Genomic DNA, 21,663 nt, shown 5'->3' with positions numbered 1-21,663 from the left:
TGGTTAATAACAAAAGATACAATGTAAGTCCTTAAGCTATCCAAGCTTCAGACTAGAATTTAATTTGTTATATTGCAGAGTACATACGACCATTCCTGGACGAGCTGTCGATCGTGAGTAACTTCTCGGTAAAGTCGCAGTGGCTGTACTTGCTGCCATTGGACGTGAATCCCAGACGGGTGCCCGACAGCAGCCCGAGTCGCCGGCACTTCGCCCTGCGCGAGAGCGTCCTACCGCAGCTCGTGACACCATTGGAAAAAAAATTAGGTACAACGTTCGCGACGCCAACGCGCATTAAAAAGATACGTACCAAGCGTCATTTCCTGCCTGACTGAATTTTAGCATCGCAGGTTAGTCTCCATCCTTGCATAAGCTTCGTCGTCTACACGGTGCCGTGTGAGAGCGCGCCCTTGCATATCTACACACGCAGCGGGCATAGATCGCGGACGGACAGTAACGTGGAGGCTTTTCTGTCCCCAAGGTTATTTTTTCTATTTCCGATCGTTAGGTTTCATCTTTAATATGTACATTGAAGAGATTGTAAGTATTTTCATTCGCATATCAAGGGAGCCCACACTCATAAATTTAGTATTTATCGAGCAACGTTACATTTTATTTATCATTACATTTATTTCACTTTCTATAGAATAAATAATTTGAAACAAAGTTAAAAAAGCAATTATATGTATACAATTTTACAAATATGAAAATATTATTTTTTATTTTTCTAATTAATTATATTTATTCATAAGTTGCTCTAATAGAGATGCACAGATAATAGAAAAAGTTATATAGAATGTCGAATTCTAATTACATTACTAATTCTTTTAACGAATTATTGTTATTGTACTCGTGTAATTACTATAGATGGGGCGGCGTAGTTCTGATCAATCCACCATCGGAGGCTTGTGAAAGCTCACGGGAGGACGAAATCGTTACCGTCGTTCCCGAAGAAACCGCAGTGGTGGGCACGTTCTTGGCGCAACTCAGACTGTTATTGGGCATTCCAGAATCGGTAACGACCTTTCGTATATTCGAAATAGTTACGCGAATACTTTACATGAAATAATTCATAATTTTTCTCATTCATCTTAATTATGAGAAAATAGTTTGGTTTTACGCTGCATGAGGATGATTTCAATTGTTTCGTCGGTGAGCACTGATGTACGAACGATATACAAACGATTGCAGAAGCCCATCAGTGGAGTGACGGCGGTACCATTGGTAGGATTAAAATCGCGCGACTGGGAGATCGATTCACTGTTGAGATTTCGCACCGTCGAGCAATTGACCTCGGCGAAATTGACCTTGCAATCATTGGCGCAACTCCTCAAAGAGATTAGCAATATCGTCATCACAGACATGGTGGGAAACAGGATCAAAAGCGCGCTCGAGTTGGTAGACAGGTCCGCGGTATGCCTGGAACGCGGCGACCTCGAGCGCAGCTTCCTCCTCAGCAAAGAGGCCTTCGTCACCGCCGAAGCGGCCTTCTCCGACCCAACGCTGCTGGCGCTCCTCTATTTCCCAGAAGATCAGAAGTGAGTAATAAATTTTAAGGATGTATTATCCATTAGTGGCATATTTTCAGTAGCGCATCAAAAGGATCACTCATAAATTTAGTATTTATCGAGCAAAATTACATTCTTATATATTTATTTCGCTACCTAAATAATAAATGTTAATTTGAAACGAAGGATTGAGGTAGACATATATACACAATATTATAAATACGAAAATATTTTTCATTTTTTTCATTGATACTATATTTATGCATCAGTTGATCTAATAGAGATGCACAGATAGAAAGAGGTATATAAATGTTTGAATACGTGTGTTTTTTTGTATGTGTTTCGAGTATTGCTATAAGTTATGAACATTACACCACTATATTTTCAAAACAAAATAACTAATAACTGAATTTATGTATAATGTCCGCATATTAACCCTTTTCCTCCCACATAACACAAATTTTTTTTAAACTTTCAACCTTATATGTTTTAATGAAAAAATCATGTGAAAATTTATCAAACATCATTTCTTATAGATTTTAATCTCCTCTTTCGAATGCCGTTGAGAAATTTTACCCAAATCGTAAGCCGGAAAAGTTATAGGCCGTTTTTCCGAAAAATTCACAACTTTTTCACGGTTTTTTTTTTAATGTTTATTTTGAGTTGGAAAAAATTTGCCCCCGCCATCGCAATCACTATAAACGGTGTTATAGATGTTNATAAAAAAATTTATATACTAAAAGTAACTATAATAGTACAATACTTCTCCAGTTATCTGAATCCTATTAGAATTTTTTGTGCATTTCTCTTTGAAAATTTTAAAATAATTCACATTTTTTCATTTGCAATCGTCGTTCAGTTATTATTTATACAAATCCTAAATTTAATTTTGAGTCAGTATTGCTTTACATAAAAGCTACAGTTGTCAGTCATAATCCTTGAACATTCAGTAAGTAAGCATACCGTACTTCATCTTTTCTGATGAGATCCGTGACAAGAAACGCTGGTTTACATTTATTTCCTTTTTTATGAAATAGTTGCACAGAAAAAAAAATTTTTATAGATAATTGTTAGTTTTTCTAAAGAGGCAAAAAATGTTTTCAAAAATGTTGTAAAACCGTTCTAAAAAAATTTGAGGGTATTCTTTGACTAATTTTAAGACATTTTTGTTCTTAGGAATTTTTCATGAACCTTAACAGTTTTTGAAAAAAAAATTCGCAAAGTTGAAACAAAAAATTTTCCCTTTCGGACGCCATTTTGTGTCCGCCATTTTGAATTTCGAAAAAATCCAACGGAGTTTGAAAGAGCAGACATCTATAACACCGTTTATAGTGATTGCGATGGCGTATGCAAATTTTTTCCAACTCAAAATAAACATAAAAAAAAACCGTGAAAAATTTGTGTATTTTCCGAAAAAACGGCTTATAACTTTTTCGGCTTACGATTTAGGTAAAATTTCTCAACGGCATTCGAAAGAGGAAGTCAAAATCTATAAGAAATGATGTTTGATAAATTTTCATATGATTTTTTCATTAAAAGATATAAGGTTGAAAGTTTAAAAAAAATTTGTGTTATGTGGAAGGAAAAGGGTTAATCTTTATGTTAAAGATTAATGTGATATTTCATAGTAGTTTTTCATCCAAATCTTACTTTTAGTTTAAAAGATATTAAAAATAGAAGTTAAAAATAGCACACTAATCTCAAGGAACACGCATAAAAAGTGCCAAGTTTAGTTTCAAATATCTCAGCTCTCGAATGGTCTTTTTTAATTGCACGAATTAGATAAGATTTCAATATATACGTTTCGTTAGTTTCGTCGATTTTTTATCACTCTTTCATCTTACAATCTCTTTTAAAATGGAATAACTTTTGATCCAGGTTCTAAATTACTGTCCAATTTTTGGTGTCATTTTAAGTGCAATGTAAACCAATTTATAATTTTTATTATAATTATTTCATTATTTCAAGTTATGGATGATACATCCTTAAAAATATCCCTTATTTCGATTCACGAATCGGCAAGTATGTATTACCCCCCCCCCTCTCTCCCTCCCACCCTCCCCCTCCCTCGTTCTTTTAATTACATTAGGGATCTAACAATTTTTACTATTGTACAGGTACGCTGTTTATATTCCCTTGTTCCTACCAGCGATGATACCAGTATTGTTATCGCTCAAGAATATACGAAGATACTACTTTACGAAGAAATAGGCAGTACGTAGGAAAAAAAAGAAAGAAACAAAAAGATATTAGAGGACCGCGGAGAAAACAAGAAACGGTGAGGATGGTTAATTGTGAAGGTCGAATAATGAAAGGCGTGTTTATCTGATTGATAACATGATTACGTGTATACAATCGTGCGATCGTTCGTTGCATTGGAGATCGTTTCGACCAAAAGTAACATATAGCAATAATAGACGTAAAATTTTCGTACAGTTCGTTTTATACCGTTTATAAACAAAGCTCCGTATAATGCGCTGTGTATAATTTATATTGTACGTGACATATCGGCCGTCTCATCATGCGAGAAACATTATCCGTTTAAGCTCTTACTCGCGCCAGTGAAACGCTAAAAACGCGATTATATAGCACCTCGAATAATATCCTTCTTCACATGACCGGACATAGTGTGCATTCACTTGAGACTGGCACAGTTAGTCAGAATCGCGTGATCTTCACGATCTATTAAGTACGAAAGTAGATTCTAGAGTGGATTTTTACTCATCGCAGAAAGGACGCCGAAGGAAAAGACGCGTGGAGGTAACGGTAAATTTTATCTGTTTTATTACGGAAAGAAAAGAATTTTCGACGAGAGATGTATGGATGTGTGTATATGTGTGTATGTATGTATATGTGTATATATGTGTAGTATGTTGTGTGTGAAAACATTTCCGCGAAAAAGAAAATTACATAATAAACGATTCTCTTTTTTCTCTCTTGAGCCACTTTTTTTCTTCATTTTGTTCGTCCGAACGATGAGGTCTCTGAGCGTCAAGCAACCCGCGGATATTAAATAGCTCTCTCTTTCTCTTTCTTTCGATACACACGCTTACATATATTTACATACGCATGCATACATCGCACACCGAATCGAAGGAAGACACGCGGGACTCTTCCTACAATTCTCACTGCTGCTCTACATCGACGGCTGCTGGAATTTTGCGTTCGTCGCCGTACACGAAAGTGCAACTTTATAGTCAATTCCGAGCACGCACTTTACCCTATGAATTACGCGGAGGCGCACGCACGCACCCACGCACACACGTATATCGTAATCAGCATCGCTAACATCACGCATCCAAAACTCCCTCGCATCCCTCCTCGATCAAATTTCCAAAGTTAATAATCAATTAGATCGTTAGAGACAACTACAGTCTATGTACACGTATATCAAATCAATCCTCAACCAAGTTACCAAAAGGTTACAAAAAGATTGCGAACGTTAAGTTACTATAAAAAAGAAAAAAAAGAAAAAAAAAGAGAAAAAAGATTGTATATGTCCATCTACCGTGAGAGACCGCTCTCCCCCTTCTTTTTCTTCGTTCTTCTTTCTCTATGACGGTTAAGTAAAGGATACGTCATTCGATAAGAGAAGAAGTATGTGCGACGATAAAAATAGCTATATAACAGTAAAACGGTTAGCTGCTCGATGCATTGGCCAGTATAAAATAGCGCGTACGTATACTCTTTTTCTTCTTCATATATGCATATATATATATATATATATAAACCGCGTTTGAACGAAGTAAAAATAATTGCTCTCGAGAAATGCCGCGTGTGTGCTCATAATAAATAATAATACCTCGGCGGAAATAAAATATCTTGACTTGCCTGTGGCGTTTCGCTCGTGCTGTTTCAACTTTGTCAAGAGTTTAAAAATAATTACAACAAGAGTACTAGTAATGATAATAATAATAATACGTAATATAAAGTGCTTAAGTAGCGTGAGGGCTATATCGATGGGATGATAACGATAAGATACATCGCGATGAGGAAAAAGTGTCTACGTCGTGTGTCAGCAACGACACAAATTGTGGCAATCGATAGTGGTGATTTTACAGTGATAACAATGATAACGCAGCATCGTCATCGCCATCATCGCACCTATTTGCGTTCGCGTGAATCTCAAATGGTAGCTGGACATGAGTTAAGAGTAAAAATAAATTAGTCGTTCGAACCGAGGGGCTACTCGCGTACGAAAAAAAAATAGAAAAAAAAAAAGGTAAAACAGAAAGAGCAATATTAAGTCAACAGGGACTTTGAACTAATTGTATCGCGTGTTGCAGAGCATCAGCGATATTCTGAAAAACAGGTACACCTTCGCGCGTCGCGTAGTCCGACAAGTACATCCTCCCCCGGTTGTAGTCTTTTCTGGCCTGTTCAGTCAGCTAAACAATAGTTAGTCAAAGAGAAAACAATGATTATATCTGCTGTCGCATTCGAAGAGGAAGATATTTAACCTTTTGAGTGCTGAATACTCCCGGCGCAAGCAATCCGCGTGGACGGCGCGCGCCTAGCGGTTTCGATCGCTGGGGACGGAATACTTTTTTCGCTAATGTGAACTCTGTCGATTGAATACGCAAGACGCAACTACTTGAATAATACAAGAAAGTTATTTTCGAACATTAATTATTTTAATTAATTTTATGTACAACGCAAACCACGCGCCGGCGACAGTCGAACCGCGCGCCAGGCGGAGCTAAACGCATATATGCGTCCATAGTTCACGCCGATAGCTTTCGCTGGACGCATATATGCGTTCATAACACTCAAAGGGTTAAGAATATAATAAGTGCAATAATAAATTTGATAGCGAATTCCATCACTTGCGCTACATTAATGGGATATCTACCGGATTGGTGCGCGCTGAAGACTGCTATACGTGAAGCAGTTGTTAAAAAAAAAGGCACTTTGAATGACTAAAGCCAATAAGCATTTTGAATGACTAAACCCAATAATAATATTGTCACATTATTTAACAGAATATATATTCTTTATTTCAACATCAAAGATCAGTATTAATAGTTGTTATTTGCAATTTGCCTTGAGATACTCAGATTTGAATCTAGAGTAAGTTTTCCAACTGAATCGCAATTAGATGTAAGTTTTTCAACTGAATCGCAATTATATGTATAACGTCGAATATATTATACAAGATGGAGCATTTTAATCTTACTTAAGGCTCCTAAGTAATCGTGTCATTGTCCTTGTTTAATGACATCAGAAGCGAGAAAACGCATGTCAAGGATTCTTGCATTTTACGTACAAATAAAAAGATATATTCACAAAATGATATTTGTGATCGATTCAATACACTTGTAAAATTGCTCGTGTACTTTTATTCGAACAAGCAATAAATAGTCGACATAATAGTCAATAAAATTAACATTGACAAAATCATGAGAAAAAAGATTAAAATAAATGGTTCCGTGTCAAACTAATTTTGCGGCTACCTAGGAGCCTTAATAAGTACTCATCTTTTTCTCTATACTTTTTACAAAAAAATGTTTCAGATAAAAATTTTAAGATTTTGAAGTGAAATAATAACCGTGACTGGCGTAAACTTTTGCATGGCATTTTTCAGAGTCATTTTAAAGTCAATTTCATTTTTATATGGAATCATATAGTTTTTTTTTTTAACATAACTCGATTCCTCTGTTCATTTTACGTGTAAAACTACGGTAAGATTATAGAAAAGTGAATATTTTCTGAAATATTTTACATTTTATCCTAATACATTTCCAGTATATGATATGAAACGTTTCGTCAAATATTCGCTTTTCGATAACCTCATCTTAATACTTTCGTACATAAAGATATGAGAGAAATCGATTAACAATACTAATTATATGCATAGGTGCATCGATACATTTATAAAATACAACGAATTTTTTCAAAATTTTCTTACAACGATCATTTTCATACATTATTCTACGTACGAGTGTTAAGAGTGTTAAGGTAAGGTGAAGTGATAAAAAATGAATACTTTACGAGATATTTTATATATTGTATTGAAAAATATTAGGATAATATGTAAAGTACCTCGGAAAATATACATTTTTCGATGATCTTACTCTAATACTTTTATACGCAGAATGAACAAAAAAAATCGAGTTATATTAAAAGAAAAATTGATTTCATTAAAAAAAATTAAGTGAACTTTGAAAAACGCCACCCAAGGATGATTCAAAGTATTATACTCTCCCTGAAAACCCTATAACTTTTGTCTGAAACATTTTTTTGTGCAAAACATAGGAAAAAAAAAGTTTAGGTAGAGACATTAAAATGGTTCATCCTGTATATGATCCAAGTACAATACTTCAATTGAACTCGAAACTCTGAATATCTTATGTGGGCCAAGTTTCAAGTAATGACTATTAATACAGGCCAAAACGTTTACGTTGTGCCATTATACGTAGACACTTGATATGTAAAGGTCTTGAGTGTGCAGTTTTTTATTTAATGTCTTATTTACAGAAGTTTAATGTTTTTTTCGTTATTTAGTGCTTTTTATTTAAATAATTTTTTTACGTATTTTATAGCAACCTTCAGCATGCACCAATCCGATGTAGTATAGGTGAACGAATACTTACTGTGAGACAAGAGTTAGAATTAATCTCACTAGTGAGATTAACACTGCTGAAGAAACTAGATTCTTAAAAAGACTCGAGAGATCGACTTGCACTTCCACGTCTCACATTCAAATTCTAGATCTTAATAATTCTCGCGGCGAATATAATTCATACCTGTTCGCCAGTCACGACGGTACCCTCGGGGAGAGTTTGAACACAGAGGACGAGCTTAGCGCGCAGTCCAATCAAGTGAGCTGCCAACGCCATGATGGCGATGCCGCGCGAATACTGCGGCACTATTAACAGGATCAGCCGCGAGTTCTTCATCTTTTGCAGTTCTTGCGGCAACAACTTTACGTTGTACTCGTTCAGGCTTGGTCGATAGAGAGATAATCTCATTGATCTGCGGAAGACCGTTCGAACATGACAGATGGACAATATAGGAGGATGATATAAGCAGTGAAATCGCGAATGATCAAAGTGCTCACTCTAGCAACGGTACGGCGGAAGATTCCAACCAAAACAGATCTCTATTGACGACACCGATGTAAATATCCCTCTTCTCGGGCTCCTGCTGCACGAAGGAATTGGTCCAATCTGGAAGAAATCTCGAGTCAATCTCGAGCGAATTCGGTATAAGTTCCGCTTCGTTCGCGACTGCACGCGCGAGAACTCTTCTATTCTAGTGACGAAAGAAGCGAGAGAAGTCTCGGAAAGGTGCGAGAAAGTGCGATTTTTCGGGAGGAGAAGACGGAGGAAAAAGAGAGAGAAAGAGAAAAGATAGTCAGCCAGTGATTGTCGAAGATCGTGGGAGATTGTTGAAAATCAGAAATACCTAGGAAACGATTAAAGGGATGTACGATAGCTCGACGTAGGAAATTCGAGGCCTTCCTACAAAATATATTCCATACTGAAGGTATCTCACTTTCGCAAGTGACGCCGTTACTCTTCGTCCGCGTCCACGACGACTCGCTGGCCAGGGCGCAAAACTGCTCGAAATTAATTCGCAGTTCCGTCGGGTCCCCTTTCGCCGGAAATCCGTCTATCAAGCTCCTGCACATTTCTGCGCGAGACAGTTGATTATTATCGCGCTGATTAACTCTATCTTTACGCTCAAATCGAGAGACGGGCGTACGCTAAAGGTTTAAACGTAAATATGACACACAAGTTTACCGGATTTGTTCACCGTGTTGAGCAGATCGGAAAGAGATACATTGCACATTGCGTTCGACTGCAACATCACCCAAGCCTGGAAATGAAAAAAGGGAAACTTGTATACGGAAGATCGAACGGAGAAATTTTTCACGAGAATTCTTCACGCAGCAAAAGTATGCCGTACGTACTTCCCCCAGCTTTACCGTGCCACTATCGTTAACGTCCATGGATTTGAAGATCTCTCGCAACGTTCTATAAAAAAAAATGCAAAACTTGTTGACAAATATATATAAACTGTAACTTTTACGGCTCAGATACAGTAAAAAGAATAAGGTATTAAATAAAGAGAGTCAGGAAAGGAGAATTAATATAGATAACCATACTAATTCATGATAAAGGAAAAGAACTAAGACTAACTTAGAGACTAGTTCACTATCGAAATTCTACTCCTTATAACTTGTGTTTATAGTGCTTAAAAGTTGACTGACAATTAATTTTCAAAATATCTAACGATCATCAATATATAAATAAAAATCAGTTTTTGAATCAATCAATAATTATCAAGGGAATAACAAGTGTTAATGATGACAATAGAAATTAGAAAATGTAGAAAATATAGTAAAAATAGTAATCTTTTAAAACGATCTTTTATTTTATTTTCTGTTCTTTTTCTTATGTGTTATAAATTTTAGTTTATTTCTAATATCTTGATCTGATATTTTAAGCTTTCGCAGTTTAAGTATAAATATTCAATTATTATCTAATATCTTATATATGCCTAATTCTCCATATTTAATTTCTTTCATTGTGTCTGAACTCTAACGTTTCTTTTTCCCCGTAGACGGTATGCAAATAGTATATTATTCGATTATGCAAACAGAACTTACACTGCATCTGTTCCATTTTGTGTGAGCGAGATTCTTATAGGTTTGATGCCATCCTCGGTGTGCAAGTCCGTGCAATCTTGTACGTTGATCTCTTCGCGCAACATCTGTATATACGACATACATATACATGTACCAGTCACTTTTCATTTGAGACGTTTGCCGAGAATCAATTCTACACCTTTTGAGAAAACAAACCATTGTCCACTTCTTCGGTGTTCAGTCATATAGAAAAAGGTAAAATCAACGAAATATGGCTTAAACGAACAAAATTTGTTCAAACGCAACGTTCAATCCATTGAACAAATCATACGGTTGCCGTATGATTGTAATGAGTCATCAATGAACTCACAAGGATTGCGATTTAGTCAGCAACTGGATCAACGCAACGTGTTATTGCACCAACACGTAATTCGTGTTCAGTGGACATAATATTTTTTTGAATAACGGTGACCGTCAATTTTGTCAACTCAACCGCTTTTTTCTCTCAATATATAATTCTCGAGACTTGCAAACTTTTCACCATAAAAGCTTTAGTCGAACAGCTGACTTATTAGTTCAAGACAAGGTTTTATGCCTTAAGTCTTAAATACTCCAATTGACCACAATGACTGTCTTGATATCTTAAATTTTAATTAAAAAGCCATTCTATTTGTAATTGATGAATAAAAAAATAAAAATATAATAATTTAGACAAAGATTTAGGCAGGGTTAATTTTTATTTTTCACTAAAAAAGTTAATGGCCTACAAAATTAACTTAATTAAAAATTAATATTAAATGAATATATTAAAGTTAAAAATTAATTATATAAAACCATCTGTATATATATTGTATAATTAATTTCTTAATCGTAGATTAAATGTATGTTGAATAAAGAAAACATAATCTATTCTAAGAAAATATCGACTGTTGCGCTCAGGATTCTATATAAAAAAAGAACACTCACGCTCAAAGAAACAAAAGAATTCTGCTAGCATTATTTTTTATTTTTCTTATTCTATATTGTAAGCAGCCCGTAATGATTCTGATTTCTGATGAATCTTGATGTATTATTTTAACTTGTATAAAAAAATTAATCAGTTTAAGATTACGCGTTTTAAATCAACTAGTTTAACACTAAACTTACCGACATTTCATGTATACCTAATCCTAGGTATCTTAATATAGAAAGAGATTTTAGCCAATTGGATAGTAAACAAAATATTTTTCTGGTGCTACAATAAAAACCCGCTCCCCGCTTTTCTATTTAGAAAGTTTGATTTACCTTTATGCATTTTCAGCACATTTTTTACAAATTACAGCATTTTGTATTGCACATTTTCCACATACGTATTTTTTACATTTTATACAAATTTTGTTAGTCTTATTGACTTTACAATATCTTATTTGACAAGATTTCCGTCCAGAAGAATCTGTAGTTGTGTTTATTATTGTTTTTGATGAACATTCTTTGCTTAGCTGTCTCTCCTTCTGATATTCGGTCTCAAGCTCTTCTGCCAATTGAAATAAAAATTCTTGCCTCGATATTTCTTCACCCGTCGTTTCTTTATATAAAATCCAAGCATTTATCCCGGCTAAATCTAAGATACTGAAAAATACCTATAAACGCCATCTTTGACATTTAGATTTTATACTATATTTTCTGGCCATTTGATCGGTTACATCTACACCGAATTTTGTGCTATTGTAAAATCTAATTGTCTCTGGTATACGGGTGTCACTTTTTTCAATTTCAACGGATGAATGCATTGAACTAAGTATCAATACTTTTTTATTGGGTTTAGCTTTATAAATTGAAAGAATAAAATCATTCGATTTGTATAATATTGTTGAGAAGCGTGTCATACTATCCTTTGCCTATCTCGCTAATTTTGGTAGCTCTCTTTTATTTCTGCGGATAGTTCCAACAAGCGTAGTTTTTTTTCAAGAAGTTTACTCGCTAATGACGCGCTTGTAAAAAAATTGTCAGCTGTTATATTTCTCCCATGGCCCGTATATGGTTCTGCTAATTTCAAAGTTACAAACTCCCCAAATGGGACCGATGATTCTCTCCCTTCATCTTTTCCCAAATATGGAAAGCCGTTTACTATATATACTTACTACTTACATCGGAAGCTAACCAGAATTTTATGCCAAATTTGTCCGGTTTGTTGGGCATGTATTGAGTAAATCTACAACGTGCTTTTGTAGGAAACAATTGTTCATCTATAGCAAGATATGCTCCTGGTTTATAACAGTTTTGACTGTTTTCGATAAATTTGTACCAAACTTCAGAGATCAAAGCGAACTTATCGTTTTGTAAGCGTTGGCTTCGTTGATTTTTGTTGTCAAACCGAATAAATCTCATGATTTCTGTGAAGTCATTTCGGCTCATAGTTGTCGAGAAAAATGACGGACCCCATTTCGTGTTCCATAAATATGATACATCCATATTTTTAGCCTCATATGCGCCGCGTGCATATAGAAGTCCAATAAATGCATATAATTTTGCAATAGATAAATTCCATTTCGTTTTCAACACTCGAAATGCCTCTAATTCCATATATTTTCTTACATGTTCAATCATGTTATGATCAATAATCAAGGAAAATGCTGACTCAACTCTGCCCTTTATAATATTTCGTTTAGCGTATCCTGTCGGTCCTGATATTTCCTTGAAAATATTATAAATCGGTGCTCTTCCGCGATTAGACCCTTCTTTTATTTTTTGCCAAACAGTTCCGTCCATAGCAGTTTCAATCTCTTCCTCATTTTTACTTTCGGAACTAACTATAAATCTCTTTCTTTTTTGTCTTCTTCGTATATTCAAAATATTCTCTTCGTCCGTATCGCTGTCAAATAAGTCACAATTATTTTCTGCTGTATCATTATCAATATCGGAAACTTCTTGGTCATCTTCCGAACAATCCTCGTCGATATTATTTATTTTGTCTAATAAATTGATATTCCTCGAATGTCTTGACATTTTTGGGGATGAATATACAAATGATAAAGTAAAAACTAAAATATAAAAATATAGATCAAACGGGGTAAAAACATTGAGACCAGAAATAAAAAAAAACAATTGTAAATCATACCACAAAATATTGTTGGCTCTGTTGACTTTGTCGAAACTATCACTTATACCACGTAATAATTTCTATTATACACTGTGAAATTTGGATGCTCTCTGTTCGGATCGCAAGACCGTACTGTCGTACAAATAACGCTATGCATTTGTTCCAATCGCGCTTTCCAAAGAATATAGTCGTAAATAACATGAATTTTTCAAATGGTCAAATGACCGTTCGTGGTAGACTAGACATGCTATAAATTTTTTTCGGAAAGTAAACAATAAAGAAAGTTGTGAATATTGAAAAATGGGTTGTATGTATATTATAGGAAATGTCAATAAGCTACATGGTAATAAAGTAGCGTTGTATACGAGAAATTCTAAACGAAATTTCAAAAACGGTCATTTGACCGCGCATGGTAGGTTTAGTGTTAAGTTAAAAGTTAATTCATTAAAAATTAACTGAGTCAAATTAAATTATTAACTTTTTAACTTATTATTAACTTTTTAACATAATATTTACCGAGCAACTAGTTATTACTCAATCATGGATTTAGGGCATAGAACATTATCTTAAAATTATAAGTCAACCATTTTGCCAAAACCCCAAACTACAGAAGTGAACATCGGCTTTGTTTCATTTCCAAAGCGCGGAGCGAGATCTATTACCTTGGACGTACAATGAAGGGCGACTGATACACTCTCGAATATCGGTATCCTCTGCCTCTCCATTAGGTACTGAAGTACTAACAAGCCATTCATCAAATCGTAATATTCTCTGAAATGAGTCAACAGATAAGAATAAAGTGCGTATTAATAACTGGACAGGGAGAACTACTACTCGCACGAGTAGTGCACAGTGTATACGAGATCGACTAACGCCGTAATAGATGAACGTACTGCATAGAAACAGTTTCTCCGAGTATAGTCTGTCCCTGGCGATATGGATAGATGACGAGAACCAGAGACTCGCTGCGCGTAGCTGCCAGTTGAGCCGCTTCGATGATACCGGCGCTATTGCGCGTCTGATTGTCGATCACGAACAGCAAGACCCGCGCCGTTTGTTTCGCCTCGTACTCCTGAGCTATCAGTTCCGGGCCCCATTGCGACACTTGCTGCGACACGACAATTCAATTATCGCCTCTAGCATGCGTATGAGAAAAAGATAAGAATGAGGTTGAAGAAAGATATATGTGTATGACTACCTACAGGATTGTAATAAGTAATTCCGAGGTTCTGAAGAGTCGGTATCGCTATGTCTGACCTCCAGGTGGTTGGATTGCAAGACCCGCCCAAAAATACCTCATATGCCATCCTCTCTGAATAATCAATGAGTTGAATTGATCGGGAGTCTTGTCTCGGGGGACGATCGATCGACGTGGGCACGCAAGGCGCACACGTGGACCGTACGGATCATATATGCTGACTTACTTGAGCCACTTTTGTGATTAGTATCCTTTCCATCACCGTGTAATGAGCGAGAGGCATTCATAGGAACAGCTGTTCTGAAGGTAAACAAAAACGCACACATGTAATACATTTTGGCGGAGCCACGTCTACTAATCCGATATTATCACACTCGAATCAACTGCTATTAAACGACTGCTACACACTTGTGATTTCATATATTTAAGAACGCTTCTCGCATTGTCCACATGCAATCGTTTGTGCAGTTCTACGTATCGCCGGATGAGTCACCGAACTACTTGATATGATGCGGAACTGATTCCCGAGATTTTGTCTGTGCACGCGACCCATACGCGGTGTATCATTGGCGATACACGTCACTTTCGTGTCATACAATGAAACATTTAATAATTGCCGTTCGCAGTAACAATGACATTCGGTTATATTTCAGATCATGGAGTTTTATATATATGACTCACACCTGTACAGCGGTATAAAGGCACGTCATAATTACGTAATTAGCAAACGGGATTTCATCAGAGTGTGGTAATAGGATATGTCAGGTGGTAACGGGCATAAATTGTTTGCGTCGAGCGCATTGCGGAATCGAAAACATACTTCCAAATATCAAATAATTTTGCAACGACCGCCATCGCATTGCGCTTCATCGTGGCGCTAAAATAGCACCCCCATCGCGATCATAATGAAACGATCAATATTTTCGCCTGCAACATACAGAGTTCACCCACATGACGGTGCGCATGACGAACGCGCAGCAAATGAAGTAACACAGTCTAAACTTGGCGCAAATGATAATCTAGCTGGAAGCCATTGCTACGTAAAGAAGACCGTAGTAGTACGGAACGTGGTAGCATTAAGAGTGCTGAAAAATACCTAGCAAAGTCTCGAACTTGTCAAATATACTCTAAAGTTATGTTACCCTCGCTCGCACAGACGTGCCAATTCTGTGGCAAATATACAGAATTCTTCGAGCATTATACAGGCATCAATACAATGGTGATTGGGACAGTCCTCAGCATCGTGCAGCTTGTCATATAGCTGCAAGCAGTTTGGAAACAACAGCATCACGTATATTTCTTGTATCTGAAAAAGTAAAAGGAGACGCATGTATTGTATCCTGATATATATTGCTGATTCAAAAATTGCAAAAGTTCTGATTCACTTACACAGGATATATAGCTGACTGTCAAGTTTCTGCCTGATCAATGTCTGGTGATAATTAATCCTCATTATATAAAATATATATGATCAACCTAAATGCCCGCTTCCAGAAGTATGACAGTGCCTGTATATCTCACAACTGGGAGTCCCAAGTTTTTCTGTCAAAAAAAAAGAGCCAAGTATTAAAAATTGCTGGCTGAAAAAATAAACTGCCTTGGTAAATAGCTAAAGCTAAGAAAATATTTATGCATGACCAAACCGTGACTGCTATACAGTTATTTCGCCTTACTTTCGAGTTGGTTAATTTATTTAAACATATAATACAAGAAGCAATTGAAATTTTCTTCAATTTTAACAATGCCATCCAATTACCAAAACAAAAAAGTGAAATAATGACTGTTTCTTGGTAGAAAGGACAAAAAGTGACACCTCCAACACTAAGATAGTAACAAGAAGTAATATTTTTGTCAAATTCTGAGAGTAACCAAAATCATTCAAGTAAAAAAGTAACATTTACTTTCATCTTTTCAGAGGGCTTATTTTTGGATGACTTAACATGTAGAAAGTTTACAACAAAGAAAGACCAAAAAGATATGAACGATATAAGTATACTTGCGAAGCAGTTTTATTAAGAGAGATGGCAAAAATACATACATATATAACACCTAACATTTTCCAAAGAACGACAGCTCAAGAAAAAACTACCGCAGTGACCCATTTTATATGATACTGAGTTTTTCAATGACTTGTCAGGAAAAAAATGATAAAAAGTGACTTAAGTGATTAAGGTAGCACTTAGATATATAATCATGCTACTAACCTCGACGACATTTTCGTCAGACATGCCAATGTGCTAAATGCTCGTCACCAAGAATGAGGATTCGTGTCTTCCTCGTGTCTTCTGGCAGAAGGTTCCCCCCCGGCTCTTACCTGAGCAAAGGATAGAAAGAACATTCAATGTCTCATTGATTTACATACCCACACACACGTACACAGCCGACGACCTCAATGTGATTTCGCGCACCATGATCTTAACATCGCTGTTCTCGCTTCAGTCATTTTAACGTCCCTATTAGTCACTAACATTCCTGAGAAATGCACGCTGTCACGCACCTGTGCACCTCGCACAATTTCGAGCGGCCAGCCGGCACGTGATCGAAGATCGCGCCGAAATCTTAAAAAAAAAGGTAAACTCACGGAGCGCGTCGGTCGAAGGAAAAGGCCCGACGAGGAAAGGCCGCCAAGTCGCCCTATCAACAAACGCGCGTCGCGGAGTTCACAGGAGCACAACACAACAAGCGCGTTCCACCTCTGCGCGAACCCACACCAGCGGAACGCACACGCAAGCAGAGAGACACGTACATACACACACGACCACTTAACACGCGACCACCTTGTGCCGCCTGGCCTCGTCGCTTCTCCCCGACGGCAATTCGCGCGAGATCGATCGATCGAGCGACAGCCGGGCCGCGCGAAAATATCGGCAACTTCAGTGATCATTCACCGTCGGTGCGTCGAGTGCCGTTGAGCTGCACTGAGCATCTTGTGCATCCGACAACACTCGATCATCGTCAATGCGCTCCTCGGTTCCTTCGAGGGATTCCGCCCGAACGAGTCTTCGTCCACCGACAGATCGACAGGATCGAGGAAGCGTTAATAATTACCGCTTTTCAACACGGTCTCAGCTCTCCCGCCTCTCGCGACGACGACGACTAGCTTGGAGTTAGCTGGCGCGTCTCGTCAGAGCCGCGCTCGCTCGCTCTCCCCCCACGGACTCACTCTCTCTCTCTCTCTCTCTCTCGTTTATCGGACTCTGTTTATATATTTCGCCTATCGCCCGTTCTATGTCCATCCTTCATCGACATGAGAACGCCACGGCCTACGCGAAGGTGCGCGCACCAACTAACCTTGATACGGTGCGTATCGTCGGTGCCGGAACCGCATACCCGCGGTACAAAGAAGACGACGACGCAGCGGGAAACAACGCACTGATAGTAACTGCGGCGCGCGTCACGCCGGCAGAAAAAGTCTCTCTCTCTCTCTCACATTTGTCCTCGAGAGCGTCGATCCAACAACAATGGGGCGATGCGCACCCCTCACTCATGCACTCATTCGTTTGCTTACGCCTGTTCTCTCTCTCTCTCTCTCTGACACGCGAGAGCGCGTGGATAAACAACGCGCGTATTCGCACACGCGGGGCCGCGAGAGAAAAATCAACGGCGATGGTGGCGCGAGGAGCCTCGCCGCGCACTCCCGCTATTGCTCATACTTATTTATACACCGTTATATTTAAAATGAAAGAGAGGCGCGCCGGCAGCCGTGTCGTCATGTCGAGCCCGCAGCGACCGACTGGCGATCGAGCTCGCTCGCTCGCACGTTCGGCTGAGGTAAGAAGGATCTCACGTGCAAACGACGGCGATCGATCATATTTTCACTGGCTATGCCTCGTCGTCCGCGATGCCCCCGTCGAGCGATGAAACGACGAAGTCGCGTGAAATGCGCGCTAAGTCGCGTTCACGCGAGGAAGATGCGAGCGAGCGAGTTAGCGGATATCTCGCTCGGCTTTCAAATATCGACGGGAGACCGCGGGCAATTCAACGATCGAGTACGAGAACACGCGCTCGTTCACATGTTCTTGTAACGGCTGGGCATCGCGAAGGCCGCGGTTGGCGAACTAAGCGGTTGTTGTTATTGTTCTTACAGGTAATTGCAGATGTGATGCTCGTCGCGTTCCCGATACGACGCTGACTGACGTCCGACGCGCACCTCTGTGATCGACGCCTCCGCGATTGACTGCGCGCCACGAGCAATGGAGCGAGCGAGCGAGCGATTGACTCTCTCTCTCTCTCTCTCTTTTTCTCTCTCCCTCGCTCAGTTCAACGACGACAGGGTGGGCGACATTTTATCGCTTGTTGTCTTTTCCGCGTCGGCGACAACGAGGAGCAGGAGGAAGAGAAGGAGGAAAAGGTGGTAGTGGAGGAGAAGGAGGTTGCTGCGAGCGAGCGTGCGTGCGTGAGAGCATACGAGCGTGCGTGCGTGCACCCATCGTCCCCGCCGCGCACCGACTCCGAGGCGGACTGGGGGAATGACGTAAACCTCCAACAATGAAGCGTGATGTCACACACGGTGAAGTTCGCACGGGCCTCTCCGGATCGCTCAGTGCGCTCGCGCTCCTCCTCCGACCTTGAATTTTGTGGTTGGCTCGACGCGTACCTAGCCAGCCGCGTGCGGCGGTGACGTCATCGGCCGTCGCAGTCGCGCGCGCGAGCGAGCGACGGTTCGAAAAATACTCTTCGCGAAGAAAAATCCGCATCGCGTGTGGTCACGATCGATTTTCAATCGATACCATCATACCGCCGGCTTCGCGGACTTTATTGTCTTGAGTTGCACGCGTAAGAAAGAAAGGGATAAAGAGAGAGAGAAAGAGAGAGAGAGAGAGAAAGAGAGAATACTTATAGCGATTGCGCGAGTGGCATGACAAAAATGGCGAATGATAGCGTTTCGTTCTCTCTCTCTCTCTCTCTCAAACATAATGAAAGGAATAAGGAATAAGAAATTAAACTTCGACATGTAAGCTACGTTCGATTTAGGCGTTGTAATCGTCGATCTATCTCCCTTTGGCATATAATGAACAATAAAAATAGAAAGACAGCGCGTAAATGGCCAAATCGAACACATCTATAGAGAAGCATCTATAGAGAAGCATGCTTCAATTCATGATAAAGAAATAGAGATCTAGAATTAGAAATACTCAAAATTCTATTTCTTATAATTTATGTGCTTATATCTCTGAGCAGTACAAATTGGTTGGCTAACCGTTTGGTCAAACGTTAGTCAACGGTTAACCAACTAATTTGTATTATTCGGGAAGGGCTTAGTAGTTGAGTAAAACTTAACCTCCAAAACGTTTAATGGCCATCAGAATGCAAGTGAAAATCAGTTTGAATCAATGGATAATTATAAAAAAAATGATAAAAAATATTACACAGTGACAGTAGGAGTTCATTAGAAAGTAGTAAAAGCAGTAATTTCCTTTTAAAACGTTCTCATATCTTATTCTTTATTCCTTTTATTCTGTTTTGAACCACAACTTATTCCTAATTCCCTATATTTAAGGAAGTTCGCTCATTATGTGCCATGTTTCCAGTGGCGCATCAAAGAGGCCTTTCATAAATGTATTATTTATCAAGCTAAATTACGTTTCTATACATTTATTTCATTACTCAAATGATAAATGCTAATTTGAAACGAAATTGAAATAAATGCATATATACAATATTACAAATATGAAAATATTATTTTTATGTTATTTTTATTTTTCTTATTAATATTATATTTATGCATCAGTTGATAATAAAGATGCACAGGTAACAGAAAGAGATATAACAATATTTGAATATGTGCCTACGTACATGTATTTAGAGTATTTGAAATTGTATTTTAGAGTAGTTGGAATTGTATTTTCAAAATAAAATTGTTAATTATGTTATTAAATAATAAATAAATAAAAATAAATATGATATTAAGTAATTCTGAAATTTTACATGATTTAGATATGTTAATCTTTTAAATTACAATAAAATTACAATTGTTTCCTAAACTTCTATTTTATACACAAATGTGTCAAATTAAAAGAAACTTGTTACGAGATTTCTACATGTTTATGCATACACAAGTTTATAATTAAATATTTCGCTAAAGATTATTGAAATTTCTGTTACGTACTGTTAGTTCGATTAAAATGTATATGTTATAGGTTTATCTTATTTAGTCAAATCTCCTTAACTCTTTATCCCTTATTCTTTTCACTATGACCGAACCCTTAAATTCTCCTAGTGGCGCAAGCGAGCGCGCGAGGCTTTATGGAAGCAGTAACGCGCGGATATTACTTTAACAACGTTATGTCGAAAGGGATCGGTCGCAAAAACAGAAAATAATACTTTCAAAATTTAGATCAAGATCCGAAAGATAATTGTCCATTCGGGCTACGTTTGTAATGTTGACATATTAGATATGTCAATATGTTAGGCGCATGTCTCCTTGCTTCTTTTTTCGTAACAATACTGCGTGACCTTTCACCGAGGCCGAGCTCGGGAAACGGGATCGATTATCGCCAGTCATGCTGAAATTTCAAGCGCGACGTCGCCTTAAGAACGGTCGATGACATCAGTCAATTCCCGATCCGTGTTGTCGGTTTTTAGAGCTTCTCTTCTCGCTCCTAACCTCGCTGCCGGACTCCTCGACGGAGTAGCGCGGTAGCATTTGGAACGCGTCGTCGAGCGCGCCGGCCGCCAACCGGCCAACATGAGCGCAAGAGAGCTAACGGCGAAGTAAAAGGGAACCAGCCGGCGCGCTCGACGCGTTTTTGATCAAATATGGTATGGGAGTTCGAGCGCGCGCTGGCGTGTCGACCGCTCTCGAAAATCGAAGTTTCGCGCGCGCGCGCGAACGTAGGCGCGCGTAACGATTCGTGGCAATGTGGAGGTTAGGTGGATAGCCCGGGAGGAATCTAGGCATGTGCCCACTGAGTACTCGGCACAGAGATTAAGAAAGACTCCTTTATTTCGTAGAGAAACACTACAACGCGTCTATAATAGATGATATATCTGTGATGGAAGTTCCAGTTTCATCCAAATCATTTTGACGGTCGAGATTCCAATTTTCTGTAATCATGTTAACCGTTTGAGTGCCAAGCGGCGCGATCGCGCTTCTTCTGTTCTCTTCTGAAAACTGCAACGCTCTGGGCTGCGAAGCCCATAATCACAGCAGGCTCGGTTTTTCTCGATGCACAACTTTACGGTGACCTTTCAATCTTCGGTAAAAAGAGATATGAAATGATTATTGCATGTAAGCTGAAAACAGCGCAATCGCGTCGCTTGGCAAGTTTCGACACGGAATAAA

At 38.4% G+C, this 21,663-nt stretch overlaps 2 protein-coding genes across 16 annotated transcripts in view; one reads left to right on the top strand and one right to left on the bottom strand.

The window, feature by feature from the left end:
- LOC106751296 (GPI transamidase component PIG-S) overlaps positions 1-4,372 on the top strand; it is a 47,310-nt gene extending 42,938 nt beyond the window's left edge. The window contains exons 6-10 of the mRNA XM_014632456.1: positions 79-267; positions 343-481; positions 868-1,015; positions 1,192-1,538; positions 3,626-4,372. Of these exons, the coding sequence (XP_014487942.1) occupies positions 79-267; positions 343-481; positions 868-1,015; positions 1,192-1,538; positions 3,626-3,719 (917 nt within the window). The 3' untranslated portion in view covers positions 3,720-4,372. The remainder of the gene's footprint in view (positions 1-78; positions 268-342; positions 482-867; positions 1,016-1,191; positions 1,539-3,625) is intronic.
- On the bottom strand, positions 4,364-18,551 carry LOC106744631. Of its 15 annotated transcripts, none has more exons than XM_014620784.1 (15): positions 18,464-18,551; positions 16,583-16,936; positions 15,768-15,920; positions 15,521-15,684; positions 14,605-14,678; positions 14,383-14,492; positions 14,074-14,288; positions 13,843-13,951; positions 10,123-10,226; positions 9,424-9,487; positions 9,254-9,329; positions 8,916-9,143; positions 8,569-8,677; positions 8,255-8,483; positions 4,364-5,896 (listed from the first exon to the last, which is right to left on the bottom strand). In XM_014620784.1, the coding sequence occupies exons 4-15, from the start codon at positions 15,664-15,666 to the stop codon at positions 5,756-5,758; spliced, it is 1,605 nt and encodes a 534-aa protein (XP_014476270.1). In that variant the 5' UTR covers positions 15,667-15,684; positions 15,768-15,920; positions 16,583-16,936; positions 18,464-18,551; the 3' UTR covers positions 4,364-5,755. The 15 variants fall into 15 exon arrangements, with proteins under 15 accessions (XP_014476270.1, XP_014482108.1, XP_014477917.1 ...); XM_014626622.1 differs by having other exon boundaries at positions 16,583-16,692; positions 18,464-18,544; XM_014622431.1 differs by lacking the exon at positions 18,464-18,551 and adding an exon at positions 17,670-18,037.
- Positions 18,552-21,663: the final 3,112 nt, after the last annotated feature.

Source organism: Dinoponera quadriceps, unplaced genomic scaffold (genome assembly GCF_001313825.1).
Source record: "Dinoponera quadriceps isolate SergipeBrazil2010 unplaced genomic scaffold, ASM131382v1 scaffold40, whole genome shotgun sequence".
Lineage (NCBI taxonomy): Eukaryota > Metazoa > Arthropoda > Insecta > Hymenoptera > Formicidae > Dinoponera > Dinoponera quadriceps.
The sequence above is the reverse complement of the archived record's forward strand: the minus strand, read 5'-3'. Positions and strand labels throughout refer to the sequence as shown.

Bases quoted from the DNA above. Each gene is read 5' to 3' on its own strand.
- LOC106744631 (XM_014620784.1), bottom strand. From the start codon at position 15,666: ATGCTGTTGTTTCCAAACTGCTTGCAGCTATATGACAAGCTGCACGAT. The intron at 10,227-13,842 runs GTAATAGATCTC...TCGTATATACAG, and splicing joins CCCTTCATTGTACGTCCAAG to ATGTTGCGCGAAGAGATCAA. The intron at 9,144-9,253 runs GTAAACTTGTGT...TGTCTCGCGCAG, and splicing joins CAACACGGTGAACAAATCCG to AAATGTGCAGGAGCTTGATA.